The sequence below is a fragment of the Balaenoptera musculus genome, chromosome X (genome assembly GCF_009873245.2).
Source record: "Balaenoptera musculus isolate JJ_BM4_2016_0621 chromosome X, mBalMus1.pri.v3, whole genome shotgun sequence".
Lineage (NCBI taxonomy): Eukaryota > Metazoa > Chordata > Mammalia > Artiodactyla > Balaenopteridae > Balaenoptera > Balaenoptera musculus.
Genome location: NC_045806.1, coordinates 18,318,032 through 18,343,708, shown reverse-complemented (window position 1 = coordinate 18,343,708; position 25,677 = coordinate 18,318,032). Strand labels below are relative to the sequence as shown.

Below are 25,677 nucleotides of genomic sequence, written 5' to 3'. Positions count from 1 at the left end.
AAGGAAAATAACAGTGGTTATGATTAGAAAGGCCTGGAATGAATGTATCTACTGGAAAATATATGTCCCAAAATACTGGAATAAAAAAGAATTACTATTCCTCCATCAGTAACTTACTGCAAATATACAATCCAACTCACAATACATTATAGAGTCATATGTATATGCACTTAGTTTGCCAAAACACTCATAAAGTTTAATGAAGTTAACTTCCAACAGGGAAGATTTATTACTAGTCATTTAATATGAATGAAGCACATAAAGACTGTTTAACAACAAACATCATACATTCACCGTTAGAACATGCTCACTAATTGTAAAATACTCAATTTGCTTAATTCTTTCCTTTATGATCAAAGTAGACCAAATCCAAGTCCATTTGCTTTATGGTACCCACTCAGCTACACATTCTTTCTGACACTTCCTTTATTTTGAATCTGCTCTAAATCTTGTGATATGCCTGGCATAACGAGGCTGATATCTAGCCAAGGAATGAATCAAAAGTTGGTGCTTTTTGGCACCACCAGATTTAACTGCCTGGACTTGGGTTAGCTGAAAGGCCGAGGCCAGTAAAACTTGCCCGAAAAAAAATACAGTAAATTTAGCACTTACTGCCTTGAGGTCTTCATTAACATGAGTATCATTCATTATAAATTCAGGATAGCCAACTTTTGCCAAAACAGCTCTTGCCTATAAAAAAGAAAAAGAAAAATGATGTCAGAGTTTCAGCACTTAAGTCATTAATAATCAAAGGACACAGGAATGCAGCCTTCATCTGAAAACTCTGTTTACTGAATATCTACTATATGTAACTGACTGTGAAGGGCAAAAAAGAAAAAAAAAAATCTAAGTTAGTCCCTGCCCTCAGCACACTAAAAGCATAGTGAATGTAGCAAATAACTATATAATACAAGATAAATAAAGGTTTAGATATAGACAATATTGTCTATAAATAATTTTATTTATAGACAATATTGTTATCAAAGTCCATAGCAGAGATTATTTCCTCATGGGGAAAATGCTTAATGGAGAAGGTGACCAAACTGAGTCTTAGAGAATGGATGGGATTTCAAAATGCAGAGCTGAGAGGAAGGACATTCCAGGAGAGCAAACAGCAGGGGCAAAGTCAGGGAGACGAAAAACAAAGAGCACGTCAGAGAGATGGTGAGTAGTTTCCTGTAGCTGGAGAAGAAAGCACGAGGGGTGGACACAGAAAACCATGCAAGAAAGCCAGCTTTGGCCAGATCACAGGGATTCCTGAATGCCATGCTAAGAGTCTATATTTTGTTTTACAGACAAGAGAGAACTAAATATTTTTAGCAGGAATAAAATGAGATGAGTCACCCTCCAGCGAAATTATCTGTGCAACTCCGTGAATGATGGCCAGGATGCCAGAAAAATTGGAGGCCGAGAGTCCAGACTAATTTAAGATGCATCACAACCATCCTTTTGATAGACATACTACTTATTCCCTGTTTTACAGTTTATAGGGAATGGATAAAGGAAAAATAGGCACATACAAGGAGCCTCCACAGCAGTGACTGGCAAACTATGGCCTATGGGCCAAAGCTACTCTCTGCCCCGGCTCCCCACCCCAAATCTGTTTCTATAAATAAAGTTTCATTGGAACACACCCACGCCCACTCATTTACATGTAATCTATGGCTGCTTTTGCACTGCAACGGCAGAGTTAAATAGTTGGGACAGAAACCCTTTGGCTCACAAAACCTCAAATATTTACTCTTTAGCATTTTAAAGAAAAGGTTTGCCAACCCTTGCTCTCAAGAAATTTTGTCTCTCTCCTCTCCCCAGATTCAGGGTTTCACAAAAACAAAAGAACAGCTTACTCAAAGAGTAAGTACCCTGTCAAGCCTCTGCCCAGATCCCCTGGGATCCCTTTTATCACCTCAGCATATCCCTCCCCAGCTTCTATGTTCTTTTTCCTTTCTAACGGCCAGCACCTGAGACTGAAGGCCTGCCCTAGGGCTACTAGGACACCTTGCCTGCACTCAAAACAGTTTCCTCCTGGGAGTTTATCTACCTTGGGCCCCCATCTCCACTGCCATCCCAGCAGCCCTTAGCCAATGACAGCCTGTAGCAGGAATATGAAAGTCCAGCTCCTTTGCTTCAATTCAGGACACAGGGTGAGGTATAATTTGCCCTCTGGAGTTCCCCACAGGATCAGGCTATCTGAGACTTCCCCTGAAACGGCACCCTGGTCCATCTCTCACCCTTCCCAGTCTGGCTTCCCTCATTCCCTTGCTGGTTTCTCCTGGGAGCACTTGCTGAATAAATCATAAATCACTTGCACACGAATCCTCATCTCCAGCTCTGCCTCAAGAAGACCCAACATAAGACACCAGGCAACCCCCAACACATCGGTTTTATTCCAGCAAAGCCAAAACCAGTGACCTTTGCACACTGCTCTTAGTAATGAGTTTTTTCCTTCAGTCCCTTTCAATTTTCTTCACTCAAGAAATAAATAGAATAAGATAGTATGTTTTCCTTATCTGCCTTGAGATAATTCAAATATTAAATATCAGCAGAAACTTGAAACTCAAGACTCAGAGAGGATTTTACAAGTGCCGCAGGACACAGTCATAATGGGTTTTGCTGTTCCAGAGACTCAAATATAGCACAGATCAAATTTTGCCTTCAAAACCCTGTGAGTTACACTGAAAGCCTGATATGACCCAGAGAGCAGATAACCAGAGGTTACAACTCGCCCCCAACATGAAACAATACATCATATGTCTACAGGTTACCTTGTTCCGAGATTGTTCTGGTACTTCCCTCGTATTTAATTCCTCACTACACTTTATCAGCTCACCACAAGTCATATACATAACCATAACAAATAAAGAGCTCCAGATAGTCTCAAAAAAAATAAAGAAATATACAAGCTGAGTCATCCACAATTGTTTTCTGAACACTGGTCTTTCCAGAGCATGCTGGTGAATTATGGATTGTTTTTCAAACCTCACGCTCTGGGACCCCCCACTGCACTATAGAGCTGCACAGAGTGTATTACCTTCTGCACTGTATATGCAGGTCACTGAATCCTTTATTATTTATTTAGCAACACCATGACTTGAAGAGAGCCAGAATGGTGATACAAAGAATCTCTATTCATCTAAGAACACAAAGATAAATAATACTAGTAGCAACACTGCCAACATCTGGAAAGAATACTCTTCTTCCCCAAAATGTGCTGTGTTGTTATGCCTCTATTCAAACCCAAATGCTCCTTCTGCCAGACAGTCTGTTGTCACTTCCACATCATCCCACCCAACCCCGTTCTACATTCTTCCCTGAGAAGCCTCAGAACTACATCTCCCAAAACCCCATGGGACATGACTGCAGGTTAGACTCTGTGAATGAGAAGCACTCACAGGAGACTGGAAAAGTAGAGGAGGAGACACTATTTATTCACTCGCTGCTGGTAGCTATGGGCAGGCACACGGGCATCTGCAGACAGCAGATAAAGCGCTTTGCCAGCAGCTTCCAAGCATTCTCCTGAGAAGAGCCCTTTCGTGTGCAGGCAGCAGAGACCATTGGCAGGCTCTGCCCTTCACTCCCCAGCCCTCCTGATGATTGCATAAGCCTCCAAATCCCCATATTAAACATCTTTCCGCTTGACACGCTTAGAAGGGCACCCATTTTCCTGAATAAACTCTGATATACCCTTTAAAGCAAATAATGATCACATCACTTTTTAATTTTTTCAGAATGGAAGAAATGAAGCACCAATAGCTTGATGGCTTGTGAAGGGAAAAGCATTAGTGAAGCAGGTCTGAAATCAATTACTCCATGGGTTATAAGGACAAGAAGGAAAGGCAAGTTCCACTGCAAACACTGAGAGAACAGTGGGATAAATAAAAAACAGACTGCATGCTATATCCTGCAAGAAATATTTCCCAGTCTGCTTATGGCTGATCAAAAACTCCAGAGCTTTCCATAACCAGTACATGCATTTCTTTCCCTTATTCACAAAGACCTCCAGAAAGGGCTGCACATGACAGCTGGACCTTCTTCCTCAATAAAGGAGGCTCAAATGATCTTCACTACCTGTGTGACCCTGAGCAAAGTACTTAACTTTTCTGAAGCAAATACTGCCTATATTATATATCCAATATCCACATTCCTTTCCCTTCCTTACTATCAGACCCCAGTTCTTCTCAGGATGACACTGGACCCAACAAAAAATAGCTGCATCACCCAACTTCGTTTGCAGTTACAGTTGGCTACGGGATGAGATTTTGGCCAATGACATATAACCAAAAGTCCTTGTTGCACTCCCAGGAATCTGTTTTAGAAGACGAAGACTCCGCTGGCATGTGCCCTCTGCCTGCAGTCCACGGTTTCTCAACCTTAGCAATATTGACATTTGGGGCCAGGTAATTCCTACTGTGGGAGCTGTCCTGTAGCCTGTAGGATGTTTAGAAGCATCTTTGGTTTCTACATACTAGATGCCACTAGCAACACCACCTCACAACTCGTGACAACCAAAAATGTCTTCAGACATTGCCAAATGTCCCCTAGGGGCAAAATTGCCTGCTGGGTAAGAACCACTACTTTAGTCTTTCCTCTTCCTCCTTCCTGCAATGCTGATGCAATGGCAGAGATAGGGCAGCCATCTTGTAATCACAGGGTAACAAACAAGAGGAAGAAATCGACATGCTAAAGAGGGTGGAATGAAGAGTTGGTGCCATCTGGAGCCCACCATATCAGGCATGAACTGCCTCCCTTCCCCCTCTATGACATGAGGAAAATAAATCCCTATTTGTCTGAGGCATTATATATAATGTTTTCTACTAGCTGTAGCTGAATGTAATCCTAACATGATCTCCTTTTCATCAGATATAGCCTGAGGGGAAAAAAAAATAGTACCTATACTTCACTGGGTTGTCTGCAAGGATTCACGATGACATTGCACACAAAGCACTTTTTTATGCCTTGGTCCAGAGTACATGATGAATAAATGTTGGCTGTAGATTATACAGAGAAAGTAGAAATATGACTTCTTCCAAGGATCTGGAGTAACACTGTTCTGTACCTATTTGGAGGGTCTCTTAGGGGAACCCAGGCCAGATTACATCCTTAACCAAATAACTGAACTCCCCTGGGGAATAATGTCACTCTTTTTAGTCACAGGTCAAGTTTCAGGGGGCCACACAACGTAGTGAGAGAGGAAGGCTGTTGAAGCAACCCTGTGATCAGTGGGGAGACAGATGTGCCCATGAGATGCTTGGAGCACGGTGGAAGATTTCCTGAGCAAAGCCAGACTCAAAGCATGAGCCAAGAGAACCCAGGCTATTCATTTCCCCCCAAAAGTCTGAGGACTCTTCTGAGGGCCGCTGTTTGCACACCTCAGAAAATGGACACAAGAAACACTATGAAAGCTGATTTTAGCAAAGATCAAAGAAAAGGTTGCCTTTAGCATTCACCATCTTGGTTTCTGCTTTCCCTTCCTTTCTCTTGCCTGTATCCGTTCCTCCCAGTACCTAGCAGGCCCTGTGTGTTCATACCACTTGCTCTCTGATCATACCCAAAATTGGCCTTTCCTTGGCAATACACTGTGCCCCAAAGTCATCTCCCCCTTCCCTCCTCATCCATCAAAACTGCTATCCCCTCACGGCAGCTAACCTATTAGCTGGCATTGGGGCCTCAAACTAATTTATAAGATGTGAGTGACTAATAGCGATCTAATGTATTAACTCTGGAGAAATATCTGTATTTAAAAGAGTAGTTCATTAACCAAAGGGATAAATCAAATTATAAGGGAGGTTTCTGTAGCTGTCAGAACCTTCTTTCTGATACTACTCAAATCAAGCTAATGGCCTATTCCACTTAATCCCCATTGTGTTCCCCACATGGAATACAGTGCCGGGCACATAGCAAGTGATCAATGCTCAATAAATATTGATTCATGTAATGAGTAATTTACTTGATAGACCCATTCTGATCAATGTCAAGAATAGTATCAGAAAATATAAAAGGTTATAGTCTAACACATGACCAAGAACATCATTCAATGCTGCTCCCGTCAAGGCACATTTCCATACAAACTGATCTTACCAAAAGAGATAACATGAGGGAAAAAAGAGAGAGACTTTCTGAGAACCTAGGGAACTTTCTGGAGAATGGAGCAATGTTTAAAATCCAGTGGGACTGGGACTTCCCTGGCGGTCCAGTGGTTAAGAATCCACGTTCCAATGCAGGGGACACAGGTTGGATCCCTGGTCAGGGAACTAAGATCCCACATGCTACGAGGCAACTAAGCCTGACAGCCACAACTACCGAGCCCGCACACTAGAGAGCAACTAGAGAGCCCACGGGCCTCAACTACAGAGGCAAAGCACTCTGGAGCCCGCAGGCCACAACTAGAGAGAAGCCCACGCACCGCAACAAAAAGATCCCACAGGCCACAACTAAGATTCGACACAGCCAAAAATAATAAATAAATAAATAAATAAATAAAATCTGTTTAAAAAATCCATTGGGACTGACTTTTTTTTTTCTTTGTTGTGTTGAGTCTTCATTGCTGCGCACGGGCTTTCTCTAGTTGCTGCGAGCGGGGGCTACTCTTCGTTGTGGTGCGCGGGCTTCTCATTGCAGTGGCTTCTCTTGCTGTAGAGCACAGGCCCTAGGCGCCCGGGCTTCAGTAGTTGCAGCACGTGGGCTCAGTAGTTGTGGCACATGGGCCCTAGAGCACATGGGTTTCAGCAGTTGTGGCGCGCAGGCTCAGTAGTCGTGGCTCGCAGGCTCTAGAGTGCAGGCTCAGTAGTTGTGACACACAGGCTTCATTGCTCCACAGCATGTGGGATCTTCCCAGACCAGGTAGCAAACCCATGTCCCCTGCATTGGCAGGCAGATTCTTAACCACTGCACCGCCAGGGAAGTCCCGGGACTGACTCTTGACAGCAACCAAAACTGTATTTTTTAATATAAGCTATTTCAATCAAACAACAAATACTTATTGAGAATGACCTTGAGGCTCAGGACTCTCCTCAGTGCTAAAGAAATATAAAAATATATAAGACGATCCATGGCCTCACTGTATTTATATTAAAAGACTGAAGAAAAACATTCTAGGACAACTTGCCATAATCGCTACTACAAAGTATGAGCAGTATCCTAATTATCTGAACCTCTCTGTTCCTCAGTTTCCTCATCTGTAAAATGTGGATAAAATTACTTCTAATACCAATGCAGTGAAATAGAGAGCTGAAAGAAGTATTTGGATAACAAAGGAATTGGGAAAGGATAACTTGGATTACCTAGATCAGGGGTTAATAACCTTTTTCTGTAAAGGGCCAGATGGTAAATATTTTCAGCTCTGCAGGCCATATGGTCTCTGTCACAACTATTCAACTCTGCATTGTACCTGGGAGAGCAGCCGTGGACACCACGTAAATGAATGGCTGTGGCTGTATGCCAATAAAACTTTATTTACAGACACTACTGAGATTTGAATCTCATATCACTTTTATGTAACATGATATATTCCTCTTCTTTTGACTTTTTAAAACAATTTTAAGATGTAAAATCCTTGCTTAGCTTGGAGGCCATACAAAAACAGGCAGCATGCTAAATATGGCTCAAGAGCCACAGTTTCCTGGGCTGACACATAATTCACTGAGGGTAGGTTGTTCATTGAGTTGCCTCAATTAATGGCACAGGGTCTAGCACACAGTAAGTGCTCAACAGCGCTTGCTAAAGTGATCCACGCTGAACAGGCTGGGGTGTGTGCGTGTGTGTGCATGGCTTAGCTATTAAGTTTTATATTTGTTTTTATTTCGCTCTTTGCTATTACTAACATGTACATGCAACAAATCTTAGTCACTTGGGGGTTTATTCCTTGCCCTAAAGTCTTAGGGCTAGAATTTTAAAAATCACAATTTCTGTGGAGACAACAGACAGTTCATGAAGTAAAGATTATTACTTTGAGAGAGAGAGAAAAACTATCACAAATGAACTAGAAAAACAAGGAACACTGAAAACTTAAAACACAACATGATTTAAACTCTCAAGTCACCCCTCCTTCCCAGAATTTTCCACAAGGTACACTACAACTTGATAGTGCTGGTGGGAAGAACAGAACCAAACATAATTCTGCTTTATTTGGCTGTGAGCGCTGAAACAACATGTAATTTTTACACAGATGACCAAACTGATTTAAAGATTGGTTAGCTTGACTGCTTTATCCTAAATTTTCAAAGCCACTTAATATTAAGCTGATCGGCAGAAATCAAGACAGAAAGCTCATTTGTTTTAATCCCCACTGACCTGGCTATTTAGGAGAGTCAGGAAAATTCTCAAATGTCTTACATGTACTACATCAAAGGCATCACTTTAAACACTTAATTAAACAGCTTTGTGTTTCCTCTACATAGTTAAGTCACTTAGCATATTTTTTCTCTTTTATTAATTTAACTAACTTAAGAAAAAAATGGAACAATTGATGATCAACTGCCCTTTTACAAACAATTTATAGCACAACTTTCTTAACGCTTGCAACAGCTGTGAAAGCGTCAGTCAGGCTTAACCACGCCAAGGTCTCGTTTTCTCTCATGAGTTCTACAATAACTATTAAACATCAATCAAAATTCTGAGCTTTAAGCATTGGAAGTTCAGGAGACTGTACATGAATTACACTATCCTTCAAAACAGTAGCAATTTCCATAATGCCAAACAAATGATTGACTAGTGTAGATGTCCTGGCTGAAGATATTATCCTAAGCAGAACTAATGGTATTAATGAAAATTAGGCTGGAGAACAGGCTTTAATATCCTTTGGGGCTTTCTGAATTCCACAAATAATAACAATGCAGTTATCTGACAAATCAAATTTCACCTTCTTGATAAGAATGGCAATGATTTATCATGAGTCTTCAAAAACTTTAATTCTGCAAATTGCTTTCGGGTGTGGTTCACAGGCTCATGCATCATGCTGGGGGGAGAATAGATAAGCGCCCCCCATGAATCACAGGGCTTTTTAAGTGCAAGTCATAGTTCTGATTTTGCGAAAGCTGGAAGACAGGAATGCTCAGATTTCAGGTCTTCCACCCTTAACCCTGCCTGAATAATGTCCCAGTGTAGCAGACAATCCCCATTTCTCTCCGATATGGATAACATTCTAAGAAGGTATGTTCCAAATTATAAAGCAGCTCCATCCATCCATCGCCTCCCTTGAAAATACCTACGCCAGGACTTCCCCGGTGGCGCAGTGGTTGGGAATCCGCCTGCCAATGCAGGGAACACGGGTTCGAGCCCTGGTCCGGGAGGATCCCACATGCTGTGGAGCAACTAAGCCCGTGTGCCACAACTACTGAGCCTGCGCGTCTGGAGCCCACGAGCCACAACTACTGAAGCCCGCGTGCCTAGAGCCCGTGCGCTGCAACAAGAGAAGCCACCACAATGAGAAGCCCGCGCACCGCAATGAAGAGGAGCCCCTGCTCGCCACAACTAGAGAAAGCCCGCACACAGCAACGAAGACCCAATGCAGTCAAAAAATTAATTAATTAATTTTTTTAAAAAAAGAAAATACCTACTCCATGTATCTTGAAGGTGGGCAGTTTTTCCAGTCCAAAAAAGGAAAGTACTCTGGTACAGGTAAATCATAATTTGGCCACACCGGCACTAAACAGTTTCCTGGTATCGTTGTGATAGTCCTCTCACTTGGGTGAGCCCTGCACCCAACAGAGTTTTTAAAAAAAGAACATTTGGGTTTTCTTTGAACATAGATGGAGCAGGGAGTAACAACAGAGTTAAGAACCCAAAACCATCCTATGATTAATCCATAAAACAACACATCTCCCTGATGGTAGGGGCAACTTTACCTTAAAAACAGTGGCAACTCTCACATATCCCCTTTGAAGCTGAATAGGAGAGTGTCAACGTCTTTTTATTACCTTCAATTACATGTGGTAAACTGCTCACAAAGTTTTCTCAAATAGAACAGCTGCTAGACCTGATTAAATGAATATCCTAAGCTTCAATTAACCAAATCCATTTGTCCAGACATAGCCAAGATGATAAAAGCCCGAGAGCCAGAACAATCCTATATTATAGTCAGGCTTTTAGATGAGCCAAAGTAAGTGGTATTTTTCTCTGCCCCACACGCAGGGCTCTACGTCACGGGTCAGCAAACAAAAGCCAACAGGCCAAAACAAGCCTACCACCTATTTTTGTAAAAAACACTGTGTTTTGGAACATGGTGAAGGGGTCCAAAATATGTCACTGCAGCATAAGAATTATTTTGAGCTGAAGGCATTTGAGAATCAACAGATACAGGAAGAGGCCTTCTCTGCACTCCCCTTATCTGCCTAAAAGCAGGCCTCCCAAAAGAATTCTACTGTCATAAATCCCTGTTAAGGGAGGCTTCTCATACCAGGGGGAAAGAGTGACTCCTACCACCAGAAATGAGGAGTCAGCGCCAGGATGAGAAATTGCATACACAGACCTTACTAAATCAAACCTTACCTTCCATTAGTTTCCCCCACGTATTTCTCAGTCATATCCCACCATTTATTGTTCCTTGAAATCTGTGTATAAAATAAATAACTTACAAGGATATACTGCACAGCACAAGGAATATAGCTAATATTTTATAATAACTATAAATGGAGTATACTCTTTAAAATTTGTGAACCACTATGTTGTACACCTGAAACTTATATAATACTGTGAATCAACTGTACCTCAATAAAAAAATAATAAAGTGTTTTTTTAAAAAAAGATGGCATATGAGGCCCAAATTCTCACTGCTTCTTTGAGCTACATTTTCTGTGAGCTCCCACCTACCTAAGGGAATAAACTTTGTCTTTTCTCCTGCTAATCCACCTTCTGTCAGTTTAATTTGCAGACCCCCAAACACTGAACCTCAAAGGGTAGTAGAAGTTTTTCCTCTCCAACAATAGCCATGTTCATTTGTTTATGGATTGTCTATGGCCACTTTCACACTACAGCTGCAGAGTTGAGTAGTTGCAAGAGAGACCATAGGGCCCCCAAAGCCTAAAATATTTACGATCTGTTTACTATCTGGCTCTTTGCATAAAAATTATGCCAACACCTCTTCTACATAAGAAGGTCCCAAATTTTTCAAAACTAATAGTAAAGATGGCAAGGGAAAAATAGGGACAAAGGTTAATCTTTTTGGACAGGTTCATCAGATATGAACATGTGATTAAACTTATAATAATGCTTCATGTTTTGTTGAGGTAAATACCTGAATTTTAAAACAGAGCCAGCATACAAATATTAACCAGAAATGGGAATACCATGGAAAAATCAATGCACTTTTTGAGGAAAAGAAAAAATGTATACAAATTACTAAAAACCATTTTCAAATGTCAAGATTCAAATGGCTTAGAAATGCACATTGAACACCTAGTCCTTAACACCTAACATTTTCTCAGATAAATTTTATCAGCCACTTAATCCTCCTCCCAGTTGTTAAATTACTTACTTAAACAGGAGGCAAGCTGGAGATTAACTTCAATAACATATCCTGTTCTCTCATCAACAGTCCACCTAAACCGGAATTGTCCTCATTTATTCCATTGAGGTTTACCTCTGACGTGAACGATTCTTTACCAGCCTGAAAAAACTTCAAACTACCTCCCTCATAACACAGGGGAGAGACCAAATAAGATAGCTGCTGAATTATTAAATTAGGTAAATGTAAACTGTCACACGGTTTTCCTAAAAGAAGGATGCCATGGGGCCAATGCCCATATATAATGCTTGTTCCTTTGACACTGGACTCTTCTAGTTCAGGGCTTCTCAAACCTCTATCCTTGAACCAACAGCATCAGCGTCACTTGGGAGCTCGTTAAAATGCAAATTTGTGGATCCATCTTGGACCTACTAAGTCAAATGTCTCCGGGTTGCAACCTAGGAATCTGCATTGTAACAAACCTTACCTTAAGGCAGAGTTTCTCAACCTTGGTACTACTGACATTTAGGCCAAATTATTCTCATTTGTGGGGGTCTGTCCTGTGCATTGTGGGATGTTTAGCAGCATCCTTGACCTCTACCCACTAGATGCCAGTCAACTCTCCCCCGTTCCCAGTTGTGACCAAAAATGTCTCCAGACCTTGCCAAATGTCCCCTGGGGGTACAATATCACCCTGGGTTAAGAACCACTGCTGTAGGGGATTCTCATGCATGCTCAGGTGTGAGACACAATCTGACCTAGACTGTGGTACTTGTCAAGGCATCTGGACCCACTTGGGAGAACCCCTGACATTGTATCAATATTACCCATTCCTAAGAAGGGGGCTCGGCCAGACCTTCAATATTCCTTAGGCATTTCATTAATGGTCACCACTACTATGCCATTAGCAGTGTTTTATGGAGAAAACACCATGATCTTCTCTCCCATCAATTTTTTAATGTGCCTCAGGCAATTGCAGTTCAATTTAATTTCTGGTCAATGCCACCTAAATCCCAGGATGATAGAGGCAAAGAATTAACAACTGGAAAGTGCTTTGCAACTATAAGTCATGATAGAAATATACCCCAAGATCTCAGAGATATTTACATTAAAAGTTCTAATAACTTTTCTCTGAGTAGCTTGGTAAAATCTATTTTTAAGTACTTTGAGGCATCTAAAAAGCCACGTTAATACAATTACAGTTCACTGAAAAATTAGCAATTTCAAAGTGCAATCCACTTTGAAAGCTAAAATCAGTCATAGCAGGGTAATATTCTATTTAATTATAAAGATTAATTCAACCTTCATTTATTTGTGCATGTGTTTGGTCTTTTCATTTTTCACACAACACCCGAGATTCAAATACCATCTGGTAGAATTGCCAAACAAGTTTCAGTAGCATCTATTAGAGTTGCAGATTTCATTTCAAAGTGGAATTGATAAAAGTATAAGGGGAGAGGGGGAAAAACGGAGGTAGAAGCAGTAGAGACTCAATTTAATCTCCAAAATATACAGGCAGCTCATGCAGCTCAATATCAAAAAAACAAACAACCCAATCCAAAAATGGGCAGAAGACCTAAATAGACATTTCTCCAAAGAAGATATACAGATTGCCAACAAACACATGAAAGGATGCTCAACATCACTAATCATTAGAGAAGTGCAAATCAATCTACAATGAGGTATCACCTCACACCAGTTAGAATGGGCATCATCAGAAAATCTACAAACAACAAATGCTGGAGAGGGTGTGGAGAAAAGGGAACCCTCTTGCACTGTTGGTGGGAATGTAAATGGATACGGCCACTATGGAGAACAGTATGGAGGTTCCTTAAAAAACTAAAAATAGAAGTACCATATGACCCAGCAATCCCACTACAGGGCATATACCCTGAGAAAACCATAATTCCAAAAGACACATGCACCCCAGTGTTCACTGCAGCACTATTTACAATAGCCAGGACATGGAAGCAACCTAAGTGTCCATCGACAGATGAATGGATAAAGAAGATGTGGCACATTTATACAATGGAATATTACTCAGCCATAAAAAGAAACAAAATTGAGTCATTTGTAGTGAGGTGGATGGACCTAGAGACTATCATACAGAGTGAAGTAAGTCAGAAAGAGAAAAACAAATATAGTATGCTAACACATATATATGGAATCTAAGGAAAAAATAAAAAATAAAAAAAGGTCATGAAGAACCTAGTGGCAAGACGGGAATAAAGACACAGACCTACTAGAGAATGGACTTGAGGATATGGGGAGGGGGAGGGGGGAGATGTGACAGGGTGAGAGAGTGTCATGGACATATATACACTACCAAATGTAAAATAGATAGCTAGTGGGAAGCAGCCGCATAGCACAGGGAGATCAGCTCGGTGCTTCGTGACCACCTAGAGGGGTGGGATAAGGAGGGTGGGAGGGAGACGCAAGAGGGAGGAGATATGGGGATATATGTTTATGTATAGCTGATTCACTTTGTCATACAGCAGAAACTAACACACCATTGTAAAGCAATTACACTCCAATAAAGACTTAAAAAAAATAAAATAAAATGAAAAAAAAATAAAACAAAAATGAGGTTTTCCACCAATCTGATGGAACTGTATCCCTCTCTCTACGTCGTTCCCTACCATGCCACCTGCACAAACAGTCCTAAATAACAAGTCCTGTCATCCCCATTTACAGTATTTTCTGAAACAGCCAGGTGAAGATTTAAGCAGTGTTGTGTATAATAGTGTAAACTCTGATTATGAACTATGTCCACCATGTTTTTCAAATGTATCTTACATCTTCCTTAAAATGTGGCTTTAGTCACGTGGTGATTAAGTTGACCACTTTCTTCATCACAATATCTGTTCAATATTCAATCTTTTACTGAATGATTACTAACTGCCAAACAAGCACCACAGACTTCAACATATCTTCTTAAATTTCTTTGAGTTGTAACATACACAAAGTACACAAATAATAAGTGTACAAATCAAAGATTTGTTTTTAAACACACACACACACATACACACAAACCTGTGCTAGCAACTCTGAGACAAGATTTAAAATATTTCTAGTACACAGAAGGCTCCCTTGGGTGCCTTTCCAGTTAATAAGCCGTCCACCCTCAAGATAACCACTATTCTGACCTCTATCTCCATAGCTTAGTTTTGCCTGCTCTTGAACTTCAAAAAAAAGTGTGTACTGTTTTGTGTCTGGCTTCTTTCATCTCAACATTACATGTGAGAAATTCATCTGTGTTTTGTGTGTAGCAAGAGTTGAGATACATAGTTTAATACACTGCACTCCTGTCCTCAAGGAGTTCACAGTCAGACACGTGGAGAATGGGAGGCAAAAACAAGACGTAGAGAACAAACGTGTGGACACCAAGGGGGAAAGCGGGGGGAGGGGGGGGATGAACTAGGAGATTGGGATTGACATATATACGCTAATATGTATAAAATAGATAACTAATAAAAACCTGCTGTACAAAAAATAAATAAGTAAAATAAAATTTAAAAAAACAAAACAGGGGCTTCCCTGGTGGCGCAGTGGTTGAGAATCTGCCTGCCAATGCAGGGGACACAGGTTCGAGCCCTGGTCTGGGAAGATCCCACATGCCGCGGAGCAACTAAGCCCGTGAGCCACAACTGCTGAGCCTGCGCGTCTGGAGCCTGTGTTCCGCAACAAGAGAGGCCACGATAGTGAGAGGCCCGCGCACCGCAATGAAGAGTGGCCCCCGCTTGCCGCAGCTGGAGGAAGCCCTCGCACAGAAACGAAGACCCAACACAGCCAAATAAATAAATAAATAAATAAATAAATAAATAAACGTGCTAATAATTAAAAAAAAAAAAGGCAATATTTATTTAAAAAAAAACAAAAAAAACAAACAAAAAAAAACAAAACAAAACAAACAAAAAAAACCCAGAAGAATGTAGAGGATAGGTTGGGATGGGATGGGATGGGTTCAGATGGGATGGAAAAAAAGGGAAGGACCCTGTGAAAAGGTCATCTTCAAAGAGGAGATCTCAGTGCTAAACACAATCATCAGCAACAATAGAAATAACATTTTTAATAATAACAAATGTAATGTTCTTTGTTGAACTTTAACTATGGATCAGGTACTGGGCTAAGTGCTTCACTTCCTCATCAGATCCAAATTTATTTTACCTCAACGCTATCAGGTGAGTACAGATTATCCCCATTTCACAGCTGATGGATCTGAGCCTCAGAAAGGGGAAATAACTCTCCCCAAGTCCTACAGGCAATAAGGGCCAAAACCAGCTTTTTAACCCGGATTAATTTAGCCCTAATCTGACTTCAAAACGCCCATGTTTTTCCAACATACACCATCTTTTGAGAGATGAAAAGTAATATCCTATTATATAAATTATAAATCCAAATGAACCGATTAATGTGTAAAGACCACCTCTGCATCAGTAACCATATTCAACATGCTAAAAAAAATAATATTTTTAGCTGTAAGAACACTTTTAAGAAGTTCTCCATCCTTCCCTAAAAATCATACCATCGAGCTTTTAGTTCTGGACACCAGTGGGACTAAACTTTGAGAGCCCATAGCAGACCAAGGCTTAGCCAAGAGAGGAGATCAAAATGGAAAAGGAGAGACAAGAAAGTATTTCTATTCTGGAAATATCAGAACATCTATTTTTCAGAGCAGTCAAGGTAATGAAGTAAATGAGACTTCACCAATAGGAGGAAAGTTCCAGGGAATGGGGCTCCATGAAGAGAAGGTTATCAACCTCATGGAGAAGATCCACTGGCAACTATCCTGAGAAATGTGTCTAGCCTGAGCATCCCTGGTCCAAGGATTTCTGGCCCTCACCCGCCCACTTTGAAAGAGGAATAAGGTCTCTCCCTCAGGGATCTTAGCACAGTCATAAAGACAAATGAGAGCCAGTTTGAATCAATTAAGCTTAATCTGACTGGTTTTGAGGTTGGAAACGCAGGAACATAGCAAAAGCAGCAGACCGGGAACCTTGTACCTTACCCCAGAAGCCCATGAGATGGAATATGGGCCTTATGAACGATGAGTTTTTGGTTCCAACTTTGGGTTCCCCAAAACTCTGGCAACTTGGTCGTGCATTATCTGCTTGTAAGAATATATCACCAGTAACATGTAACTTTCTGCTACCATAACAGCCATACATATGGTATGGCATATGTCAACGTTCATGGGTCCAGGTACCTTGCTGCTCTCTACCTCTCTGCCAGAGTACCAGCCTCCACCCGTTCAGACTAAACTCCAGAGGGTGAGTGGTGAGAGACAGATAAAGGAAATGCAACCCAAAGCCACCTTCTGCCCTCACAGTTCAGACCTGGTTATTTATTCTGGGATGCCCATGGGCTACATTTTGGAACAAATCTTAGCTTTTTTTTTTTGCTGTACTTCTGAAAAGGCAATCTAGGGAAGGAAATCAGAAAGGCCACCTATACTCAAGACAAAGCAATGAGCCATAGCCAAGGGACAATGTGCGCTGTTGGTAAACAGCAGCCTAAATGTCATCATCAATTATTCATCATTCAACAAAGCCAATGAGTAACCTCTATATAAAACCACTTAATTCTTACTCAAACTTTAGCCCAACAAGAGAGAAAAGCAGCAAGGTGTTGGTCAAAAACTTGAGACTAGGAAAGTGCTATACCATGTTGGCAAGCCATGGCCTGCAAGCCAAATTCCAGCTGCTGCCTGATTTTGTAAATAAAGTTTTACTGACACACAGTCATGCACATCTGTTCACATAATGTCTATGGCTGCATTCATGGGACAACAGTAGGTTTGAATAGCTGCGGCAGAGACCACATGGCCTGCAAAGCGCAAAATACTTACTATCTTGTCCTCTGAGTGAGAAATGTGCCAACTCCTGCTCCACACTCTCACTACTCAATGTGTGGTCCATGGTCCAGGTGCATCCATCTCACCTGGGGGCTTGCTAGAAATGCAGAATCTCAGGCTCTACTTCAAACTTAATAAGAATCTGCATTTTAACAAGGTCCCTGGGAGAGTGGTGTGCACATTCAAGTCTGAGCAGCCGTGCTCTAATAGGGCTCTGCTTCTCAAACTTGGCTGCTGACTGGAATTGCCGGAGGAGTTTTATTTCGTTTTGTTTTGTTTTGAATACTGACAGCCTGGGTCTGAGGTAACTCCAGTCTGAAAAGTTTGCAAGAGCTTCCAGCTCCTCCTCACATAGCTCTCATTCTCATTAGATGTTGACAGAGGACACTCAAACAAGCATCCAACAATTAGGGAGGGTTTGGGAAGTGGGAAGAGCAGAGCAGAAGGAAAGGATTTGCTCCTCTTCTACTCTGTCAAGTTTTCTCATTTTAAAATTGCTCTCGGGCTTCCCTGGTGGCACAGTGGTTGAGAATCTGCCTAATTCAGGGGACACGGGTTCGAGCCCTGGTCTGGGAAGATCCCACATGCCGCGGAGCAACTAGGCCCGTGAGCCACAACTACTGAGCCTGCGTGTCTGGAGCCTGTGCTCCGCAACAAGAGAGGCCGTGATAGTGAGAGGCCCGCGCACCGCGGTGAAGAGTGGCTCCCGCTTGCTGCAACTAGAGAAGGCCCTAGCACAGAAACGAAGGCCCAACATAGCAATCAGTCAATCAATCAATCAATCTTTAAAAAAAAAAAAAGGGGTACCGCATCTTTAAAATAATGAGTCATGGGGATTAACTTTAAAAAAAAAAAAATTGCTCTCTCCAACAAGCTCCTTTTTTGTGAATAATTGTTAATGGAAATCAGAAATTACTTAGGACAATTCATAGGGCCTCTTTAGAACACGACTTCATACAGATCTATACAAATCACTTTGCCAAACCTTAACTTTCATTTTCAAAAGCCTGGAAGAACAAGGCAAATTATTCCATACACCTGTAAATTCATTTTATAACTTAATATGAGAATTAAACAAAGGCTCTCTTCTGCAGCCCTAAAGGACACAACCTCAGTGCTGTCCTTGACTCTGCTCCGCTTTGGGACAGGTCCATTCAGCTCATTAGTTTAATGCTTACAAACCCCTGCAAGGAGGCTCTTGTTAGCCTGCACAGTGACTTCAGCACTGGCAACACCAGCATATACCAAAGGCAGCAGATTTGTCCCCTTTACCTTAGGTCAGCAAGCATGGCCCTTTCCAATGCCAAGAGTCTTTGGCTATAAAGTACAGGAAATCAGAACCTCATGTACATCAATGAAGTTAAAACACTCCCTCACACCTTATATAAAAATAAACTCAAAATGGTTTAAAGACCTAAATACATGACATGACACCATAAAACTCGTAGAAGAGAACATAGGCAAAACATTCTCTAATATAAATCACGGAAGTGTTTTCCTAGGTCAGTCTCCCAAGGCAAAAGAAATAAAAGCAAAAATACACAATTGGGACCTAATCAAACTTAAAAGCTTTTGCACAGGAAACTATCAACAAAACAAAAAGACAATCTACGAATGGGGGAAAATATCTGCAAACAATGCAACTGACAAGGGGCTAATATCCAAAATATACAAACAATTCATACAACTCAATATCAAAAAAAACAAGCGACCGAATCAAAAAATGGGCAGAAGACCTAAATAGACATTTCTCCAAAGAAGACATAAAGATGGCCAACAGGCACATGAAAAGATGCTCAACATCGCTAATTATCAGAGAAATGCAAATCGAAACTACAATGAGGTATCACCTATCACGAGTCAAAATGGCTATCATCAAAAAGTCTACAAATGATAAATCCTGGAGAGGGTGTGGAGAAAAGGGAACCCTCCTACACTGTTGGGAATGTAAACTGGTACAGCCACTATGGAGAACAGTGTGGTGGTTCCTTCAAAAACTAAAAAATAGAACTACCATATGATCCAGCAATCCCACTCCTGGGCATATATCCAAAGAAAACTATAATTCAAAAAGATACATGCACCCCAATGTTCATAGCAGCACTATTTACAATAGCCAGGTCATGGAAGCAACCTAAATGTCCATCGACAGATGAATGGATAAAGAAGATGTGGTCTATATATACAATGGAATATTACTCAGCCATAAAAAAGAATGAAATAATGCCATCTGCAGCAACATGGATAAACTTAGAGATTATCATACTAAGTGAAGTAAGTCAGAGAAAGACAAATACCATATGATATCACTTATATGTGGAATCTAAAAAAATGATACAAATGAACTTACTTACAAAACAGAAATAAACTCATAGACATAGCAAAAAAACTTATGATTATAAAGGGGGAAAGGGAAGGGGAATAAATTAGGAGTTTGGGGTTAACAGATACACACTATTATATATAAAATAGATAAACAACAAGGATCTACTGTATAGCACAGGGAACTATATTCAATACCTTGTAATAACCTATAATGGAAAAGAATCTGAAAAGGAATATATATATATGTGTATATATATATACTGTATACTATATATATATCTGAATCACTTCGCTGTATATCAGAAACATAACACTGTAAATCAACTATACTTCAATTAAAAAAACCCACAATGATATATGTATATGTATAGCTGATACATTTTGCTGTACAGTAGAAACTAACACAACGTTGTAAAGCAACTATACTCTAATAAAAATTAAAATAAATAAATTTAAAAAACAAAATAAATTTACTTACATAATAAAAAAAATGAGATATTACTACACACCTATCAGAACGGCTGAAATAAAAAACAGTGATAATACCAAATACTGGTGAGGATGCAGAAAAAGTGCTTCATCAGACATTGCTGGTGGGAATGTAAAATGGTACAGCCACCCTGGTAAGCAGTTTGGTAGTTTTTTTATAAAACAAAACATGCAAGTACCATCCGACCCAGCAATTACACTCTTGGGCATTTACTCTAAAGAAATGAAAATTTATATTCATACAAAAACCTCTACCTACATGAATGTTCTAACAGCTTTACTGTAACAGTCCCAAACTGGAAACTGCTCAGATGTCCTTCAACAGCTGAATGGTTTAAACAAACTGGCATGCATCCATTTCATGGGATACCACGCAACAATAAAAAGGAACAAATTACTAATACACACCACAACCTGGGGATGCATCTCCTGAAAACTCTACCGAGAAAAAAAAGCTAATCCCAAAAGGATAAAGACAGTGTGATTCCTTTATGTAATATTTTGAAATAATAAACTTTAGAAATGGAGAACAGCTTAGTGATTCAGGGGTGGGGATGGGAGGTGGGTATAAAAGGGTAGCATAAGGTGCCGGAACTGTTTAGTGTCTTGACTATGGTGGTGGGTACATAAACCTACACGTGATAAAACTGTAAAATGTACACAGAGTAAAACTGGGGAAATGTGAAGATCTGTGGATTATATTAATGTCAATTTCCCAGTTATGACTTACATGGTAGTTTTTCAAAATGTTACCATTGGAGGAAACTGGGTAAAATGTACATGGGATCTGTGTTATTTCTTACAACTGCTTGTGAATCTAAAATTATCTCAATAAAAAATTCAGATAAAAAAAGATGTGGTATACATATACAATGGAACATTACTCAGCCATAAAAAAAAGAATGAAATATTGCCATTTGCAGCAATATAGATGGACCTAGAGAATATCATACTAAGTGAAGTAAGACAGAGAAAGACAAATATATCACTTACATGTGGAACCTAAAAATTAATACAAATGAATTTATTTACAAAACAGAAATAGACTCACAGCCATAGAAAACAAACTTATGGTTACCAAAAGGGAAAGGGGAAGGGGAAAGGATAAATTAGGAGTATGAGATTAACAGATACACACTACTATATATAAAATAGATAACAAGGATTTACTGCATAGCACAGGGAATGATAATCAGTATCTTATAATAACCTATAATGGAAAAGAATCTGGAAAGAAAAAAAATATGTATAACAATCACTTTGCTGTACACCTGAAACTAACACAATATTGTAAATCGACTACACTTCAATTTTTAAAAAAAGTACAGGAAGTCAGTGTCAGGGGTGTCTATACTGAAAATTAAGTTTATTTACTAAGGAACTCAAATGTATGTAAAACTGGAAAAAAATGATTTGCCTACTAGGATGGGGTTGGGCCCCTTTTGACTTAGTCCAGTTCTGGGCCCTAACACGCAGTAGGTATTTCTTATACCTATGCAGGAAGGTCTCACAGACTGAGGCTGAGTCCTTTCCCCATCACAGTTCAACAGTAATTAGGTTTACTCAAATAGTTCTCTAAGTCGATGTATATACTGGTTTTGAGCTAAGAAAAAAAACTAAGTCAATAATATAAAACAACTTAACCAGTCTAACGGGAAAATGGGGAAAATTTAATGATACTCGGTGGTCAGGTGTTAAAGAGGGGGTAAAAATAGTTCAAAATTCTCAATTGTAAATAATGAAAAACTGAACACAGGTGAGAGAGGCAAAGGATACAGACTGTAGGTAGGTAGTTTCCAAAGATGGCTGCCAACAATGCCTTCCCTCCCTGTGCGCTCACACTCTTCTTCACATCAAGAGATGGAGTCTTTCTCCTGCCCTCAAATATGGACTGGCCTTGTCCCTGGCTTTGACCAAAAGAATGTAACACACGAAACATTCTGGGTCTTCTAAGCCCAGACCTTAAGAAGGCTGGCAGCTTCTGCTTCCTCCCTCTTGGAGCCCTTAGCTCCCCTGTAAGAGTACCACGTTACCCTTCTGGAGAAAGAAGCCACATAAGGAACACTGAGGTGTCAGACACAAGTAAAGAGGCCACCTCAGGTGTTCAGCCATAGCTGCCATCTGACTGCAAATGCCTGAGACACTCCAGACGAGACCAGCAGAAGAGTCACCCATCTGAGCCCCAACCAACCCAGAGAATCATGAGAAATAATAAAATACTTGCTGCCTTAAGGCAGCAGGTTTTGGGGTGGTTTGTTACACAGCAATAGATAACCCAAATACAGACCACTGCAGTAGGTGAGTCATTCTCCCTGCACGAAGAAAATTAAAACCTGCTCTCTTCCCTCTGGCAATTGACAGATCCAGAACCAAAACAACACAAAACCCCAAAATTCTCTATAAGGAATCAATCCTTCCATAAAATCCGTTTTGTTTTTTTTTTTTAAGGAATTTTGTTCATTTGAAATGCCAAGAATGATACTATTTAAAATCAAAATGAGGGAATTCCCTGGCGGTCCAGTGGTTAGGACTCCGGGCTTTCACTGCGGAGGGCCGAGGTTCAATCCCTGGTCAGGAAACTAAGATCCTGCAAACTGTGTGGCACAGCCAAAAAAAAAATTTTTTTAAATAATAAATTAGTAAATTAAAATGTTTTAAAAAATCAAAATGAAATTTATTTTGCAAAGCTGTCAGCACCTCTATCAGAATACTTTGGTCGTGCCATTTCTTCCTAGCACTGCTTCCTCCAACTTTTCCAATTACCTTTACCTTTTCCCAGTTTCTTTCACTCTTTCTTCTCTAGGTATCAGGTTGTTTCTCCAGCTCATAAGTGAGATTCTGTCAGAAGTGGATTTGCTATCACGCCCTCAAGCCTGCCTTTACCCAGCTATGCTAGGGTCTAGAAAATGACAACTCAGAACACCAGGTTAAATACAATTTCTCTCTCTTCACCCATTTTCCACTATCTGCCTGTCCAGCCCTTGGGTTATTAATGGAACTGACATTCCCATACAACTGACTGAGCAGGCCCAGCAGCCAGATAAGAAGGGAGCCGCTGACAGCAGCAGACACAACCCCAGAGAGAGCAGATAAGCAGACACGTCGTGGCTATTAGTTTCATCCTGGGCCAAAGAGAAGAAGCATCACAAAATATACACAGAGAACTCAAACATCCCTAATGGACTCTTTTCCCATGAAATTAAAAATCAACATATCAAAGCTGATTCTTCTTATCAAACCAAACTAAACATGTATTTGTAAGTGAATTCCTAACATACTCAATTTGGATTTGGACCAAAAAAGAATAAAGACAGGCATTAAACCTCTCCCCCCAATCCCATGAATAAAAGTAATAAAGAGTCTTCACAATGTTTAAAAAGCAGCTCTCTCCCCTGGGCCTCTGGAATTTCACTCTGAGGCTATCATAGCATTTCCCAATTTCTTTCAAAGTCCTACAACCAACAAATCCCACAAGCCAAAATAATCCTTAATAAGCACTTAAACATTAAACACTTTCACAGTACCATGTTTAAACTATTACTGCTTGTTGATGTTGTTAAATTTTTTGAATATTTACTATTGCAAGTTTCATCTGTTAACATAGTTCCATTGTTCCACATTGTTCAAATTAGTTCTACTTCTTGATACTAGCATTAATTTTTTTAATGTATGGCATGGTCATACACTAGTTATATACTTCTTTATATTCTTGATGAGAATACAACACTGCAAAAATTTTCAAAAACCATAGAATATATTACATGTATGTCCACTGACATGAGCTAGTGCCCCTTACAAATGATAATTCACATAAACCTCTCACTCAAACTTCTGCAAATTTGCTTATTACTAAAACTCTGTATTTCAAGTTGGTCATGAGTCTCTCTCCTCTCCCCCTCCCACAACAACAACAACAACAAAAATCAATATATTGCTCATTGGTAGAAGAACTAATTAAGGCAATGATTTATAAACTCTTCAAAACAGTCTGTGATTCAATCGAAGTCAAACATTAAAGAGGATATCTTGTTGTGTCAGGGAGCAAAGATGCTGTCAGAGACAACTAGAGTCATGTCAAAATTCCCTAACGGAAGAGCCTCAGGTTGGCCAATATGGGACAATTTGAGCTAAAAAATAATGATGATTGTAATGAATCTAAACAAATCAAATACATAAAATTCCCTGAGTTTATCATGATATTTAAAAACCAAACTGCTTTGGTACCTTTGGAAGTACTAGGGCACCAACTCATTGTGAAAATCAATAAATAAAAAGACATTTATGCTGCCTTTCAGCAGTTTATATCAGTATAAGCTGTATGTCAGCGTAATCAAGTGGTTTATGAGAGAAGATACTTTTTTATAGAAATATTCCAACTAATATACGCAGAAAGAATGATAGAACTAGAAAATCACCCGTTGCAATCCCTAATGACCTCATGTATCTATGCAATATATTATCAATGACTGCTTAAACGATTAAAAGAGTAGTTTTCAACCCTGGCTGCATATTTCTATCTCCTGGGGAACTTTAAATACTGATGCCTGGGTCTCATCCCCAGAAAGTCTGATGTCATTGGTCTGGGGTGTGGCCGGAGCATTTGGATGTTTTAAGCTCCCCGGGGGTGATATGAAGGCACAGTCAAGAAAGAGGACCACGGCCTATGGTGAAAGGTTGATGGGTAAGTTAAAAGGGAAGGATCAGTCTGAGAACACCTGAACCCACTAATCAACATTTTCAGTGGAAGTGGGACAACACAGCACCATGTGCCTCTTGGAGGGCTGCACAGGAAGCACACAGCACTGCCCATGACATCTTTATGCCAAAAGAAAATTGAACCTGAATCTAATCAAACCTCTAGGCTGAACTACCAATATACGGAAAATGTGAGGGACAGAAGAACATGTTAAAAGACAACAATAGTATATCATCAGCCAAATCAGCAGTGCTGAAAATTCTACCAGACAAATGGCACAATTTCTTGAACAAATAAATTTCATGGATAAAAGGGGAGGGGTGCTCTTAAAACTTTTAAAGCCTTAAAAGACAGACCTATTAACTGCAATATGTACACCTTGTTTGGATACCAATTTGAACCAACTGTCTAAAAAAAATAAACAAACATTTTTCAGATAATTACAGAAAGCAGACAGAATACAGGTATTGCTGTTAATATTGATGGGTATGTTAAGGGTACTGTGGTTAGTTGGTTTTTTTTTTTTAATCCTTAACTGTTGAAGATACATAATGAAATGTTTATAGTAAAATGATATCTGACGGGACTTCCCTGGTGGCGCAGTGGTTAAGAATCCACCTGCCAATGCAGGGGACACGGGTTAGAGCCCTGGTCCGGGAAGATCCCACATGCCGTGGAGCAATGAAGCCCATGCGCCACAACTACTGAGCCTGCGCCCTAGAGCCCGCGAGCCACAACTACTGAGCCCGCGTGCCACAACTACTGAAGCCCGCGCGCCTAGAGCCCATGCTCCACGAAAAGAGAAGCCACCGCAAGAAGAAGCCTGCGCACCGCAACGAACAGTAGCCCCCGCTCACTGCAACTAGAGAAAGC

General features: G+C 40.3%; 1 protein-coding gene across 2 annotated transcripts in view; it reads right to left on the bottom strand.

Annotated features, from left to right (window-relative positions):
* PHEX (phosphate regulating endopeptidase homolog X-linked) overlaps positions 1–25,677 on the bottom strand; it is a 194,712-nt gene that overhangs the window by 66,498 nt on the left and 102,537 nt on the right. For both annotated transcript variants that reach the window (XM_036841159.1, XM_036841160.1), the window contains one exon: positions 613–690. In XM_036841159.1, the coding sequence (XP_036697054.1) occupies positions 613–690 (78 nt within the window). The remainder of the gene's footprint in view (positions 1–612; positions 691–25,677) is intronic.